The 14,686-nt window shown below is 41.2% G+C and overlaps 1 protein-coding gene across 1 annotated transcript; it reads left to right on the forward strand.

Annotated features, from left to right (window-relative positions):
- The first annotated feature begins 6,108 nt into the window (after positions 1–6,108).
- chchd1 (coiled-coil-helix-coiled-coil-helix domain containing 1) lies at positions 6,109–14,234 on the forward strand. Its single transcript, XM_046071345.1, has 3 exons — positions 6,109–6,445; positions 7,634–7,752; positions 12,203–14,234. The coding sequence occupies exons 1-3, from the start codon at positions 6,307–6,309 to the stop codon at positions 12,311–12,313; spliced, it is 369 nt and encodes a 122-aa protein (XP_045927301.1). The 5' UTR covers positions 6,109–6,306; the 3' UTR covers positions 12,314–14,234.
- The last annotated feature ends 452 nt before the right edge of the window (positions 14,235–14,686 follow it).

A 14,686-nucleotide genomic window follows, 5' to 3' on the forward strand; every position in this document is an offset into this window, starting at 1 on the left:
ATAACAGCACAATTCACGCTGATGATGATCTGGACTATAAAACCAGCTTTCATTAACTGGTCATCAAGGCAGACACTAGAGGGAAATTCTTTGATTTTATGCAAGACCACACTATCTGTCTGAGAAGCAAATGTGCTTATATCACATAAGCACATAAATGTGGATAGTTAATGCTGTTGCTCCTGTGAAAAGCAACAGTGAGGCAGCAGTGTTTTGTGTGTGTAAGAAGGGAGGATGGCAATTTCTCAGAGGAAAACACTTCTCCAGACAGACACACGCTTCATTAGCTAATGGTCTTGTCGGGATAATCAATTCAGTCTGTCAGACAGCCACAGACTGTGCTTGATGCTTTCCCACCGTGCTGTCCTTCACCTCCCTTTGGCTCCAACTCAGTTCCCCAAAAGCACTGGCTCCTATTCTCTTTCTTTCTGTTTCTTTCTTTCTTATGCTCTGTTTATCTATTCTTAGTCTCAGTTTAAATTCACTTTAGGTAGGTTCCATTCTGTTCACTGAAAATTTAAACCAGTTCACTGAAGCAACAAACAGTAAAGTTCATTTGTTTACCTAAGAAGTATTAGTTTGACAAAAACGTCCACAAGGTCCACTTACAAGCTTTTTCTGCAAGCATTCAACCACATTGTAGGATCTTCATCAGCAGGTGGATCCAACCACCATATTCCAGTTGGAGCAGCTTTTTTGGCCTCAGAAGCACATGCAAATGAAGTGAACCACTTTATGTGTTGGTTTACTTTCTGTCAGATTTAGAGGGAAACATTTAAAATGATTTATGTAAATGAGGTTTATCTGGAAAGCATCAAGAGAATTGTGCAGCATGCGCTGATGTTGTTGTTTTATCACAACTGATTGTGATAGACAGAGATGCTTGCTTGTAAATTAAGCACACATTCCCCATGCCAAAATGTCTCCTTGACAGAGCAGTGATACATAACACCATCACCAATACTCCTATCAAGAGTGAAATTCGTTTTTGTGACCCTTCTTCGAAAAAGAAAAAAGACAAAAAAAGACATAATTTCAACCAGTTTAGTACTGTACTCCTGTAACATTATAAGACTTATTTATATAGGTCATATTGTCATTTTTACGTTATTATAACTTTCTACTCACTATTAAGATCGTTGAGTTCAATACATTCAGTCTTCTTAAAAATGTTGACGTGAACGTGTAGCCTGTTTGATTGTATTGTATGACTGGTGGTGATGTGGTCTACTGCTGTCTGATTATGCTGGTGGATTAATGTTGGTCTCAACTCTCAGCACTGACTTGTCACCCAGCTCAGACTGCTCATCACAGCTCATCATGTGTTGTCACCTTAGCACACATTTTACACACTACTCCACTCATTCCTTCTGCTATTAACAGCCATGGTTGTGGACCAACACTCAGCAAGGTGGCAGGGTGATGTGAATCCCCTCCAAACCCCAACACATACACACCCTCTCTGCACTATACCAGCTGTTTCTTTCTGCAGACCCTGTGCCCCCCATTAATTATTCACTTCTAAAAGGCAAGCAACCATTCACGCTCACAAACACACCCACACTTACACACCCTCATGCACGGCAGGGAGCTGCCTTTATACAGTGCAGCTGACTCAAGTAGTCAGCCTACATGGGCCTATCATGGGAGATTCAAGCTAAGCCCCAAGTATCAAGCCCACTTGATAACCATGAAACATTTTAACCCAGAGTTAACCCATTGCCCACATGTGTTTGGCGAGACACTATATACATACTCATCCTAGCATCAGTTTTGTGAATGTAGACAAACATTAGTCAGGCATGGACTACTGGAGGGCCTTCAAACAACAACATATGCTCATGAACTGGGGTAGAGGTAAAATCTGGCCTCAGTCAACCATTTCATTTCTGATGCTGATGCGTTTCAACAAGCCTTCATCAGAGAACAACAAGAGTAGTATTCTACTTTTGTAGAGGAAATGCAATCAGTCCCAGGTGTGTAGGGGGAACTTAGTGATATATGTATGTCTCTCAAACATCCTGGAAGACAGGCCTTATAAAAAGGATGTAAAAAGGAACCATATGGTGCAATCCCACTGATACTAAAAGTCTTAGATGCTTATGGTTGCCTAACGTGGAACATCTGGTGATCTTACGCTGCCCATGCAATTTTCCCCACATGTGTTTGCGGCTGTCGCAGGTCTGTAATCATTTAATGGAATGATTGGCTGGCCTACCTGCCTGCCTACCTGTCAACATGCGCGCACTTTGGCCATGCACATTCTGTGCATTTTGGGGGAGCGGGTTTGGAGGGAAATCTGAAGGGAGGGGTGGGAGTTTTTAGTGGGATACTTTCAGAATATAACTGTGTCTTGCTAGTTTCTCCAACGTTGCTTTTGGTGCACACTCAAACTGGAGGGTGGTGTACTCCCTGTACATGACTGTGTGGTCAGAATCCGTCCCATCTCCATTGTAAAGTTTGACGCTATGCCGGCTCACCAACAATGATGAGAGGGCCTTTTTTATTTTTTTATTTTTAATCTTATTTATTTACACTCTTTGACACGGTGTTCCAGTCAAACACTGAGAACTTGTCTAATCTCCTCTCCACAAACACTAATGAGGGTCTGGCCATGTTGGTTTGTTCAGCGCTCTCCACTGTTTGGTTTTTCCTGCTCCATACAGATGCAGCAGCACTGGTAAATATGCAGATCTGCAGAGGGCTTTCAGGTCTGAGTCAGACTCTGCAGCACTGAAGGCAAACAAGACAGAAGGGATCAAAGGTCATGCTACAGCTGGCAGAAGGCAGAAACACAAACAAGGCAAAGCTGAGATGTTGAAAGGCATTCCTCAATCTCCCAGCTCACCCTGTTCTCAGCAGCTCCTGATCTGAGGAGCGGGAGAAAAGATTGGTGCCCATAAGCTTTTATTCAGGCTGTGTAACGTTCAACTGTCTGGTCTGTCCTCAGTCCACTCACACACTCATCAAGGTCATAATGGACACAACAGATATCAAAATGGCTCTCCTCAAATGTAAGGCATGCATCTCCTTAACACATTCATCATCATCCTGTCCTGTCACGATGCAGTTGTTGCATTGTCATGTCATTTATTTGTGAGATGCTCTAAGTAATAGGGCCAATAGACTCATTTCTCAGATAGCAAACATCAAATATCTGAATACTTCTTCCCGCACTGCATCTGTGTGTGTGTGTATGCAACTCTACATTTGAGTGATCAGAAATCAAACCTTTGGGACTCCATAGAGACTGAGGTTAACAGTCATAAGGTGCTAATGAAAACAATGACTAATCACATCTGTAACAATTTCCATTTTTGGTTACTAGACTCCTGTCAGCCCGCATCCCTCTCTGCTCCAAAGAAATGACAGACACTATTGATAACCCACAACAAGCTCTAAACTGTCTGTCTGCTTGTATTTCATGCTAAGCAGTGAGAGGAGAATAGTTCTGCGGTGACTGGCTGACACATTGGCAGGCAAAATCATTTTCCCTGTTTACATGAAGATTATCAAAACAATGTCATTATTATATGGACATATCTTGAATGTGTTGCAACCTGACTTATCAGCAGCTACTTTTGAGGATTAGTTCATTCAATGGTGGAAAGATAAACTTCTATCTAGTGTTTTGGGGAAAGCCAGATACCATATTACGTTAGGATCATAAGAGATAAAATAAGATCTTTGGAAATGTTTACTTGAGATTAAAATAGATTTTTAACAGAGAAAAAACACTATAAACATAATAACAAAAGTCAAAGCTCATGATGTGACTTGAATCTTGACTTGAAATAAACCCTTCATGTTTGTTATTAGTGTGGGTTTCAGTTTTCAGCAATACATTATGTATTTAGTGCAGTAATATGTAAAATGTGAGAGCGTGTGCTGGGGGTTAACAGGAAAGGATAAAGTCCTAAAAGAATGCTCAAACACTGTGTCAGTGTGATTTATCAGTCTACTTCTGTGTGAGCTTTTCCGCATGTGTGTGTTTCAGAGGTCTTGAAGGTTAAGAGTTCTACTCAGGCTTCTGTCCTCCAGTTTCCCCGGTGTTGTTGAGTCTATATCAAAATAAAAATTTGAGCACACATGCACAGTTTGCTGTCACATGCACATACACCTCATGGTAAGAAAAATGGCGCGTGCAGCACTGGTCCCTGGGGTGACAACTGAGATAGAAGCGTCAGATCACTGTGGATGAACTGATCCTGGCACAGAATCAAGCCCGTATTTCTCTCAGCGCAGAGACATCTGTGCACAGTACATCACATTTCCTCCAGGTGAAGAACATGCAGAGACACAGAAAATACCCACCAGCTTCCAGGCAGACAGTGGAAGGAATGTGCCAGCGTGTCAGAGAGATTTGATTTAAATTAGAGTGAGTGTGTGTGTGTTTGTGGAAAAATTAAATAAAATATACTTACTATATGAAAAAAGTTTTTTTTTCAGGGAATATCTAAAGCAATAAAATCATATTTATTTAAATAATGTTTAGGTTAAAATTGGTCGTTTGAAGTGATGAACCTCCAGAGAATGATCAGCTGAATCTGCAGCTCCCCTTGGCTTTACGAGGTGAGTTTTAGCTCATTGTTTATCCATCCAGCTGTACTAGTTCACTCTCATAGCATCATTTTCAGAGAAATAGCTGTAAAACGCCACTGTACACACCTGCTCAGCAGCAAACAGCAGACAGACACAGTTAGAACACAGTGGAACATTTAGCAGCTAAAGACCCAGATATTCCCCCAGGAGCTTGTGGAGACCAAAAACAGATCTAAAGGACAGAAGAAGCTGTTCAACCAAACATCAAGCAGTTCTGATGAAGTATCCTGACCGCTAAACCCTGCCTGGACAGGTTGCCTCCTTTTCATTTAACCCTTTCCCCTCAGAGAGACTGTACACACCACAGGCAAAACAGGGTATTATTGTCTTTTCTTACAGAGCTACAGTAAGTATTAATAGTTTATTTGATAGTTGGTCTTTTCATAAAACATCTATAGCACTTATGTGGTCACAAGAGGCCTATTGATATTTGTGTACATCCTAATACTAAACTGACTGTGACCTTTACATTTAATCAGGTGTTTCTTCACATGAACTGAGTTTTGCTACTTCAAATATTTGTTCGACCTGGAAAAGTTTGAAATGTGAGGAACACAGTGTCAATGTGTGCGAGGGGTGTCGTTTCTTCTGAAGGCTGTTCTAAAGCTGAAACTGATGTCATTTGATATGATACCAACTCTAATACATGCCGATGCTGCATCCACACTGAAAATGTCCTGCATGACGATGTTAAGACTTGCCCTGCATTCTCCCTGAAGCATAGGCCAAGTGCCAGAAAAACACAGAGCAGAGGACTTTCTTACACTGGAAACTGTACCTAGTTAGCTCAATATCACATATATCACAACTTGCCTCAAGGGGCTTTACAATCTGTACCGCATACGACACCCTCTGCCCTTAGAACCTCATTTTGAAAAAGGAAGAACTGGAGAGGAGAAAGACTTTATTCCTACATTACTCCACACAACAAACACCTCTCTTTAACTCTGGGCTGAATGATGTTTCCACTGCCGTCTTCCTGCAGCTACTCGCTCTCACAAGACTTCAGGGATGGAATTGTGCTTGAGCGAGACTTCTGTTTCCTGTTAAAAGGGTCTCACCGGGATTTACTCAGTGGCAAAAAGAAACACTTTTTGTCAAAGTTATTTTGACAGACAATTTCCCCAAAGGAATTACACTGCAGCTGGTTTGTGTCTGCTGGCTGAAGCCATCTACTGCAGTGATTCCAAAACGTTTGTACCTACTCATCATTTTGACACTAAAATGAACGAAAACAGGTTTAAAAATCATGAAATGACCCTTTAAGGTATGTCAAAGGATGGGACATCTCATTGCTTCACACCTACAGCCTAGCTTCACACACTGACACTTATTATTATTAATAATAATATTGCATTGGTAGTAGTAGGCCTGTTTGCACGTTCTAATATTATATCATTTATTTTTTTCATGTTATTGAGTGATTTTACCGTCGGATTGCTCGTGCTGAGAACGCACACTGTATGTAAGGCTGATTTACGACAGCAACTGAATCTGGTACACACGACTACACGTGGGGTTTACGACACTGAATTGCTTCTTACGGCAGAACATGGCGCTGTCCTGATAATGTCGGTGAACTGAAGACTGGTTTTCCTCTCTTTTCGTCCTCACAGTTGCGTATATCCGCGCGGTGCGGCAGCAGAGCTCCCCGCTGTGCTCGGCCAGAGGTAGAGAGGAGCAAGTGCGGCTTTATGTGGTGACATGGCGGCGCAGGGAGGCATGCTGTTCCAGGAGAAGGTCAGCAGGCTGCTCAGTAGGCAGAACGGAAAACCAGTACTCAAACCCAACAAGACTCTGGCTTTAAAAGATGCTGTAGCCAACCGCAAACTGAAGAAAGGAGGTATGAATGAAGCCTGACTGCTTCTCTCGCTCAGCCTGTAGTCTCTTGTGTAGCTGATACAAGGTCAGCGGGAGAGACGCGTGAAAACACACCCCATACACCAAATACACTAACACGAGCAAGACCTGTAACCTTTCACTATTTCAGATTGTAAGTTACTGTGCTTTGGGAAGGGCAATGTGGATACATTTTTACATTTTACAAGGTAAATGCAGTTTGATATCATGACATAGGACAGGTTGATTATATCACGATATGCTTTATTTCCTAGATCAAATAACCAGATAGGAATGTGTGTATTTTGGCTCATCCAGTGAATCCAGTAGCTGACAACTCAAAAATCCTGCAAATCCAATATTTCTATGAAGCGATAGTAAAAACAAAAAGTCATATTGTCCAACTTTAACAGCAAGTAATTTAATTGAAAAGCAGTGATCAACTAGTGGTACTGTCTATTATGATGATAAGCTCTTATGTTAATTTATTATTATTATTTTACCAAAATGTGCTGTTGGAAAATGTAATCTGAAGCTGAGAACTGTTGAGTTGAGTCAAGTTTATTTTTCACACATTACTGTTGTAATGTGTGATGTATGTGAAATGTAGTGGGACACATAGATCATTAGTTTAATCATTTATCATTAGATTCTTCTTCTTCTATACATTTGCCACATCAACATACACATCAGTATCAACATGTATTACATCTGGCATAAAGAAACATGAAGTAGGGGATGTTACATTGTTACATGTTACACAACAGCACTACAATTTGACTGGCAAAGGCCCCAAACGTCCATGTGTCTGTCCTAGATTTTTTCTTTTTTCTTACCACCCTGTCTTCAAGGGTTAATTGTGAGTTGAGCGTGTTGTGTCTTAATCTTGTCTGAGATGTGAAGTCTGGTGGGGCGACAGCGGATACAGGCTGTGGCTGGGTGGGTTCTGTGTTTTAGTGTCCTTTGCGCTCTGCAGGCACCTCGCCAATATCACTAATGCTTGGTCGATGGGATTGTGTCTTCACAACAGATTTATCCCCATGTCGGGGCTTGCAGTCAGTGGTGTACAGTGTGAACAAGGGGTTGAGCACTGCTTAAATGTTTCATCTGCTACGGCTTGATAAGACGTTATTTATGTAAGTTATAAATCATATTGGTATTGAAGGGTAAACATGAACCATTTTCTCCACAGAGGCCACCTGTGTTACAGAGATGTCAGTCATGATGGCCTGTTGGAAGCAGAACAACTTTGTGGATGGTCTGTGCTCCAATGAGATGAACGCCTTCTACACTTGTGTTGCGAAGGCTCAGGTATGTTCCCATACACAGCTACACAACTGACACCTGGACTGGTTTGTGCTGTAAGCTGACATGCATGTTCACTTTGAAATAGGCTGAATAGTTTGACTATCATAGGGCGGGTGTGCTCTGCTAAAGCTACATTTGCTGAGGTAAAGGTTCTCTTTACCTTGCATGTTATCTGAGGATGTTCAGCAGGGGCGAGTAGTATCTGTAGGCACTGGTGAACTATGCAGCACCATATCCTCTGGTTTCCCCTTTAGTTGGAGCTTTTCAGCAGCAGCCTGAAGTTCTCTCAGATCCATCATCTAGGATGCCATGCATTTCCAGTTTATGCTGTCCACTTTGTAGGTCAACTTTGCTTACCTTTTAATAGGACATGACTACTTCCAGCTCAAACTTCATTTGTAGACTTGGCTGAGCTGCCTGGTGACTTCGTCCACTTGCTAGTAGGGTTGGGCGATGAATACAAAATTGCCATCAGACGATGTCTACAATGAAACATCGGAATGTACAATGGCATCGAATGCAGCGGTCGTCTTATAGAGGTGTTCACTGGCATAGGCTTCACTTGGTAAAAAACTTGGTAGCCTATTACATTACAAGTCACGGACACGGTGGATATTGTACCAGCGGGTTTCAGGTAAAGCAACACTGAACACACAGAGTGCAGATGTTGGTTTTGGTTGTTTGATAAGCTGAAAGTCATCAACAAACCGGCATGTGGCTCATCTGCTGCCGTGATAACTGATCATGGGTGGAAAACTCCGCAAAAAAGACGAGTTCTGTGTCTTTTGGGCGGCTTTATAAAACATACTGCTGATAGAGAAAGTCAGGGGAGCAGAGAGAAAGAGGCGGGGCAAGCCGGTGTGGTTGCAGTGAGAGACCTGAGGTGTAGGTGTGACTGTGTCTGAGTGTGGGGGGAAGAGAAGTCCGAGGCAGGCGCAAAGCAGGTATATTTAAAAATAAAAATGTTTGTTGGGATTAAAACCTGCTTTCACATGGCGGAATAATGTGGGGGTCGTCTATCGGCTCAACCCTAATCACTAGCATGACTCATTTGCTATGATCCAAGTTGTCTTGTTGGTGAGTCGACTGAAGATATTGCATTGATTGAGGTAATGCTGATTGTTTGTCCATATTTTTGTATTTTGCAAAATGGCTGCTCATTCCAAACTAGGGATGCACCAAAATGAGAATTTTTGGCCAAAGCCAAAACCTAATATAATGAAAACAATAACCGAACTAGTACATTCATTTTTTTTCCATTGCATAAATGAAATAGTCAAAATGTACTTTTACCCAGTGTTTCCCACAGGATTTGGAGAGACTATGGTGGGTGGGTCTGAGGGTCCTTTTAATGGACACATTGTATATGGACACATGGAATATAATCCAATTAATCTTATTTCCATCCTGTATAGACGCCTTATTTTGAAAACCGGACGTTGTCACATGTGTATCCTCAAGTCCGACCTAATTTGATAAATAATGTATGTGGTTCTCATACGGCGTAACATGAAGACTTCACAGCCTCCCTTCAGGTAGGACTCTCTGCTGCAACACTTGTCTTTGTAAAGAGACAAACTGACAGGATAAAGTCGCTAACCTGCCTGTCAGCTCGCTCTGGTCCTTTTCAGTGGATTTACCATGAAGGCGTTATAAATAAATGTATTTTAAGGTTCTGTATCTCTTGCCACATGGCAGTAATCGCAGTGCGGCGATTATAGGGGGAACACTGGTCTCTGACATGTGCTGCCAGACTGTCCGGGCGCTGCACTTCTGAGTTCAGCCTTTTGCGTTCTGTCAACATCATGTTATCACTTAACATTTAGAAATACTAAAACTAAGAATGGATTTTATTTTCCCACCCCTAGTGTGAAAAGAAATCTCCCTCTTTGACAATAAAGTCTAAATCTAAAATGCATATCTCTGAAACTCCACTCCAACTCCACTTCCCTAAAGCCCAAGCTTGTATTCCAACTAATCAGCAAAATCCAAAAGTGAGGGGAAGTTGATCTTCATGGGATGTGTGTCACCTTTGAAGCTGCCAGTAGCAAGGTGGAGCGGTAACCACTAGAAGCCTGGGTACATGTGAGCCACACTGTAGTTCCGCTCTGCCCTAATTGGTCCAGCACCTGCAGAGCAAATCACTGCTTTATATGTTTGGGCCTTCCATCAGCGCTGCTATTTGCTGACGTTGTTTTAGTTTGAAACTTCCGGGATTGCGTTTTAGTCTGGAAGGGCGGAAACAGAGACTTTTGAAAACAATGAAGCAGACACCCATGACATCAACCTTGACTAGCAGCGCTTAATTCTACATGGATAATAAATTTCAGCCGTTGCTGACCTTGTTGTATGCTAGCAGCTGTTGTGCAGTTATATTCTGCATTTTATAATGCCATTACTGCCTACATGCGCTTTATACTCGTGTTACTTTCAGTAACAGTTCCACCTCGTCATTGGTACAAGAAAGAAATCTCTGGTCCGACTCTTCGCCTTTGCTGTTTGTCTTCGTTTGTAGTATTTTCTGCAACTAAGCAACCGACTGCAGAGAAGACGATCTGCTTCCTGTTTACACTGGCATGAGCATGCCCAGTGTACGTGAATGTCTATTGATGTGTGCGTTTTCTGGTGTGTGGTGAAACGTTGCTTGTGTGTATGGAGAGTTTTAAAAAGAAAACATAATAGTGTGGACGTACCCTCTGGAGGAGGGCAGTTTTCAGTCTTGCGGATTCCTGTGGGTCCTCCTTGGTGATATCAAGAATTGTTGGTTTAGGTACTCTATAAATCCTCCTGAGGTGTCATGTCATGGCCAGTGGGTAACCATAATCACAGGTCTCACTGAAGTTATGAATTTATCAATTCCCTGTTGAAATGCTTGTTGCATTTGTCTATTTTTCCGTCTGTGTAGGAGCTTTTAGCAGCTTGTCCTATTTCCATACAGGATGTCAAAAATGTCGGTCTTCGATACAGATAAAGCAGGATGGTAGGGTGAGGTGACCTCATATGTAATCTGAAATCTATTCAGTGCTGACAGCTAATGGTTATTATCACCTGAATGGCACTGAACTAAAATATATTCCATTGAAAAGCCAGTCATTGAAAACAGAGAATAAAACAGTTTCAAAGGGACTGTGCAATTTAAGAACCTACTGAAGATACTGTTGACACTGAAATTCACTAAGTCATTTTTGTTTTTTCTGAAATATACTACAAATCAGCTGTCACCCTACAGGAAAACCTGGGGCCTCAACCTGTTTCAGGCCACAGACTGAAAACTGAACATTTGGCCGATAATCCCCACTATAACACCTCCTATAAATATGTTGTATTGATTTGACTATTGAATTTCTTTTTGTGACTCAATGTGTTTTTATGCGTCCAGTAACGCTGTGCTTTATGAGTCAAAACTGTACGTTATGCGTAAAACCAACAGTTACTGTAGGAATGTCCTACAGCTGGAATTTCAAATAGTAACTCGTATTATAATTTATATTATTTAAATAATAATATTTCATGACCGTCCCAGAGCAGCACAGCAGCTCCAGACAGCGATACTCACAACTCTCCTGCTGCTATAGCTAACATCACAACAACAGCATGTCTTGGTGAACTAGAAAGTAAGCTGAATGTCTGTGGGCAAGTCACTTAACGTTACCTGACACACACATCATGGCTGGAACGGCTGGAATTGTGTTGTGTGGCTCATCCATACAACAGGCTTCTCTCTTAGGTTTGAGCTCCTCATTTTTGCTATCATGGTGGTCTGAGTCCTTCTGTTCAGTATCACTCATTTCTGAGTAAACTTCACTTTCCTCCACGTTTGTTAATTCTGAATGAAGATTTCTTCCCCGCAAAACTGGCAAGTGTGGAAGAACGTACTGCGGAGAAGTTGGTTGGATATTTGAAACATCTGTCAAATATCCAACTTAACACTAACTTCCCCGCAGTATTTTCGCAAAAATATTACCATAAAGTGTGGAATTTGCGACACAACAAAATAAACCGTAGATGTTTTTCTATTGTCAAATGATATATATGGTCATATCGCACAGTCCATAGTGTGAGTAAGCTTTTAGTAGTAACTAGTCAGTCAGGCTCAGGATAGTTTCCTTGGGTGAATACAAAAAGCTGGCGACGTCCTGACTGCTGGATAATTTCAGTAGGTTAAACTGTGCTCTCTTTATGAGCCATGTTTCCTCTCTTTTCTTAATTGGTGGCACTGAACAGTGTCACTGGTTCTTACTATGGAAACATGCTTCTTAATTCGGAGCTAGGGTAGGGTGGCTAACTTTTTTTGGCTAAGATAAGTCTGTCTTTCTGGAACTGTCCAACTTGCAGTACACTGAAGCACGTTTACCATTCTGGGCTGCAAATGTGCAAAAGTTTCCAGGTTGTACTTAATTTACACATTACACAGTAAAAAGCACTGATAACAAATCATCTTCCTCTTTCACAGGCTGCTATGAAGAATAAATCTGAACAGACCAACATCCAGGGAGGACGCCTACACCCCAAACAAGCCACAACCCTGCTGAAGAGATTTCCCAACCTGCGCACTGAGATCTAAGAAACCAACTTTTTAATGCAGAGGTTATACAGACTTGAAATGTGCAGGTTAAAAAGAGGCCATGGGACTGGGTCTTGGTCTGGGTTTCATCATGTTAGGTGTTCAGACTCAACTACTGTATGACTCAAAAATAAGATGCCATGCACATTTATGAAATTAATAAAGCAAGGAGCGGAGCACTGAAATGGAAGATTTTGACACAAACTCCTTCAATATGTGACATCAGGTTTCCAAAGGTTATTCAATCATTTCATATTGATGACTAATATTCTGTAACGGTACAGCCTTCTTATTCACAGCACGCTGCGTTGTACGGTTTGAAATATAACATGACTTTCTCCTCACGTCCTGATTTGGCTCTGATGAAGATGATGCCATTTTGTCTCAATCCAATTTAGCAGAGTGGTCTCATTCAGAGCAGAGATGTTATTAGTGGAAGTAATGGAATTATTCCACTTGGGTTTCATGGCTCCTGGACCTGAGCTTATTTTATGCTTTGCCATTCCAGTGGAAGTTCAGATTGGTGGTTAACAGATGTTGATCAGGCAGATAGGGTTACATAGATTACCGGTAAGCAAAGCTCAGTGTGGCTGATATGGATATTCCTGAACCTTCTGACTTTGTCCCTGTTCTATTCTACTCACTAATTCAAAGCAGGTTTAGGGTCAGTATTGTGTTCATGCTGTAAAGTGACAACATTTGGTATCCTCAAAGTTAGTAGGAGTACTATAGAACTGCGGATTGTTGAGTGTGCTGATGTACACTATTCTCCCACAATGCAATCTAGAAAGGAAACAGGAGCTGCTGTGGGGGGGGAAAAACTAAATAATCGTTGGTCGTGGTGAAACAGCTCCAGAAAGATCTTAATCTATGGAAAAAAACATTTACTTTTCTTTTTGGGAAAACCGAGGAATTCTTTGACAATAAAATGGTACGAACTGAATACTGTAAGCATGTATTGTGGAATTGGGACACGACACTTTCTGTCGATGTATTTAACCAGTTCTAAATCAGACAATTCTGTTTGAATATATGGTTCGATTCATGGATACATAATTATTCATGTGTGACATGCATTTAACATTAAGCATAATGTTAACAGCTTAAATCTGACTGGGTCCAGCCATGCTTGTGCCAGTTCACAAGCTGATAATATTTTTGACAAAGGTATGTTTTGTTGTTTAAAAAGTTCACTAGTTTTCTGATGGGTTGGAAGCTCCAACGTCTGAGGCTTGACAGATGACAAAGAGCAGCCTTTTCAATGCAAGAAGGTTATATATTTCACGTTATAACACAAGCACCATGTTTGTTTCCGGTTTGAATAAAGAACTGTTGAATGTACATGTAGTGTATAGGCTGGAACTGTCATCAACAAAGGTATGGTCTTTAACGGGGTACTCCACTGATGTTGGATTGCACTTCAATGTAGTGCAGGGGACTCACAAGAGACAGATTAAAGTCAAAATCAGTGCAATGTGTCCGAGATATCCTGACTTTTGGTCCTTAGTATTGGTTAAATTTCCTACAATGCAACTCAGCATCTTGCTTTGGACTCCCTGCCCAGTAAATTCTCATACATTTCAAACTACACAAAATTCGTACATACAGTTGGAGGAACATGAATACTCCTTCCAGTAGTGGGATTGGGACAGTTATCCCCTGTTGCCCCTACTAAACCAGCTTTCCTTTGACATCCCAGCTGAATAGATTAGGTCTATTCCCATGTGTGATCAGTCAGGGGTCTTTTCATTCACAAAAAAATTGATTTCAGACAAAAGTTAATCCAAGAATGGATATGCTTTTAGGAAAACACTGGGAGACTGAGCACTCACAACGTTGCTTCTTACATTTTTCTTTGTAATAAATCAGTGGCTGATATGTGATTTTGGGAACAACAGCAATAAAGACATGTACATTTCCATCAATGTACAAATCTGTCATTTCTTTTAGTAGGTTATGTTTAGTATTTACTACATATGCATTCTCATTGTACACAAAATCTAGCTTGCCACTAGATGTAAATCACATGGTTTTGGAGATTTTGGAAGTTTTTTTTTTTACATTTTAAAAGAACTAGGCTAGCATTTCCCCCCTGCTTCCAGTCTTTGTGCTAGGCTTGGCTAAATTATATTCACTGGATGGAAATAGCATGCATAAAAGGAATTGCTCCTCTCATCTGACTGGAAAAGCAAGCATGTTTCAAGTTGAACTGTTCCTTTGATCTGTCATCCTTTTTTAATGACCTCCCTCCAATTTAGATTATTTCCCATGTTCATCATGTGTCCTTTCCTTGCAGAAATGTTGACATTTTCTTAATGATGCTGTAAGCATGGATTTTGTTTCATGTTTTGTCTGAGGGACAGGAAGGATTTT

Source organism: Micropterus dolomieu, linkage group LG15 (assembly GCF_021292245.1).
Source record: "Micropterus dolomieu isolate WLL.071019.BEF.003 ecotype Adirondacks linkage group LG15, ASM2129224v1, whole genome shotgun sequence".
In the NCBI taxonomy this organism is placed as follows: Eukaryota; Metazoa; Chordata; class Actinopteri; order Centrarchiformes; family Centrarchidae; genus Micropterus; species Micropterus dolomieu.

Excerpts from the sequence above, each read along its gene's own strand:
- chchd1 (XM_046071345.1), top strand. The coding sequence starts at position 6,307 with ATGGCGGCGCAGGGAGGCATGCTGTTCCAGGAGAAGGTCAGCAGGCTG. Across the intron at positions 6,446-7,633 it reads CCGCAAACTGAAGAAAGGAG|AGGCCACCTGTGTTACAGAG; the intron begins GTATGAATGAAG and ends TTTTCTCCACAG. Across the intron at positions 7,753-12,202 it reads CTTGTGTTGCGAAGGCTCAG|GCTGCTATGAAGAATAAATC; the intron begins GTATGTTCCCAT and ends CCTCTTTCACAG.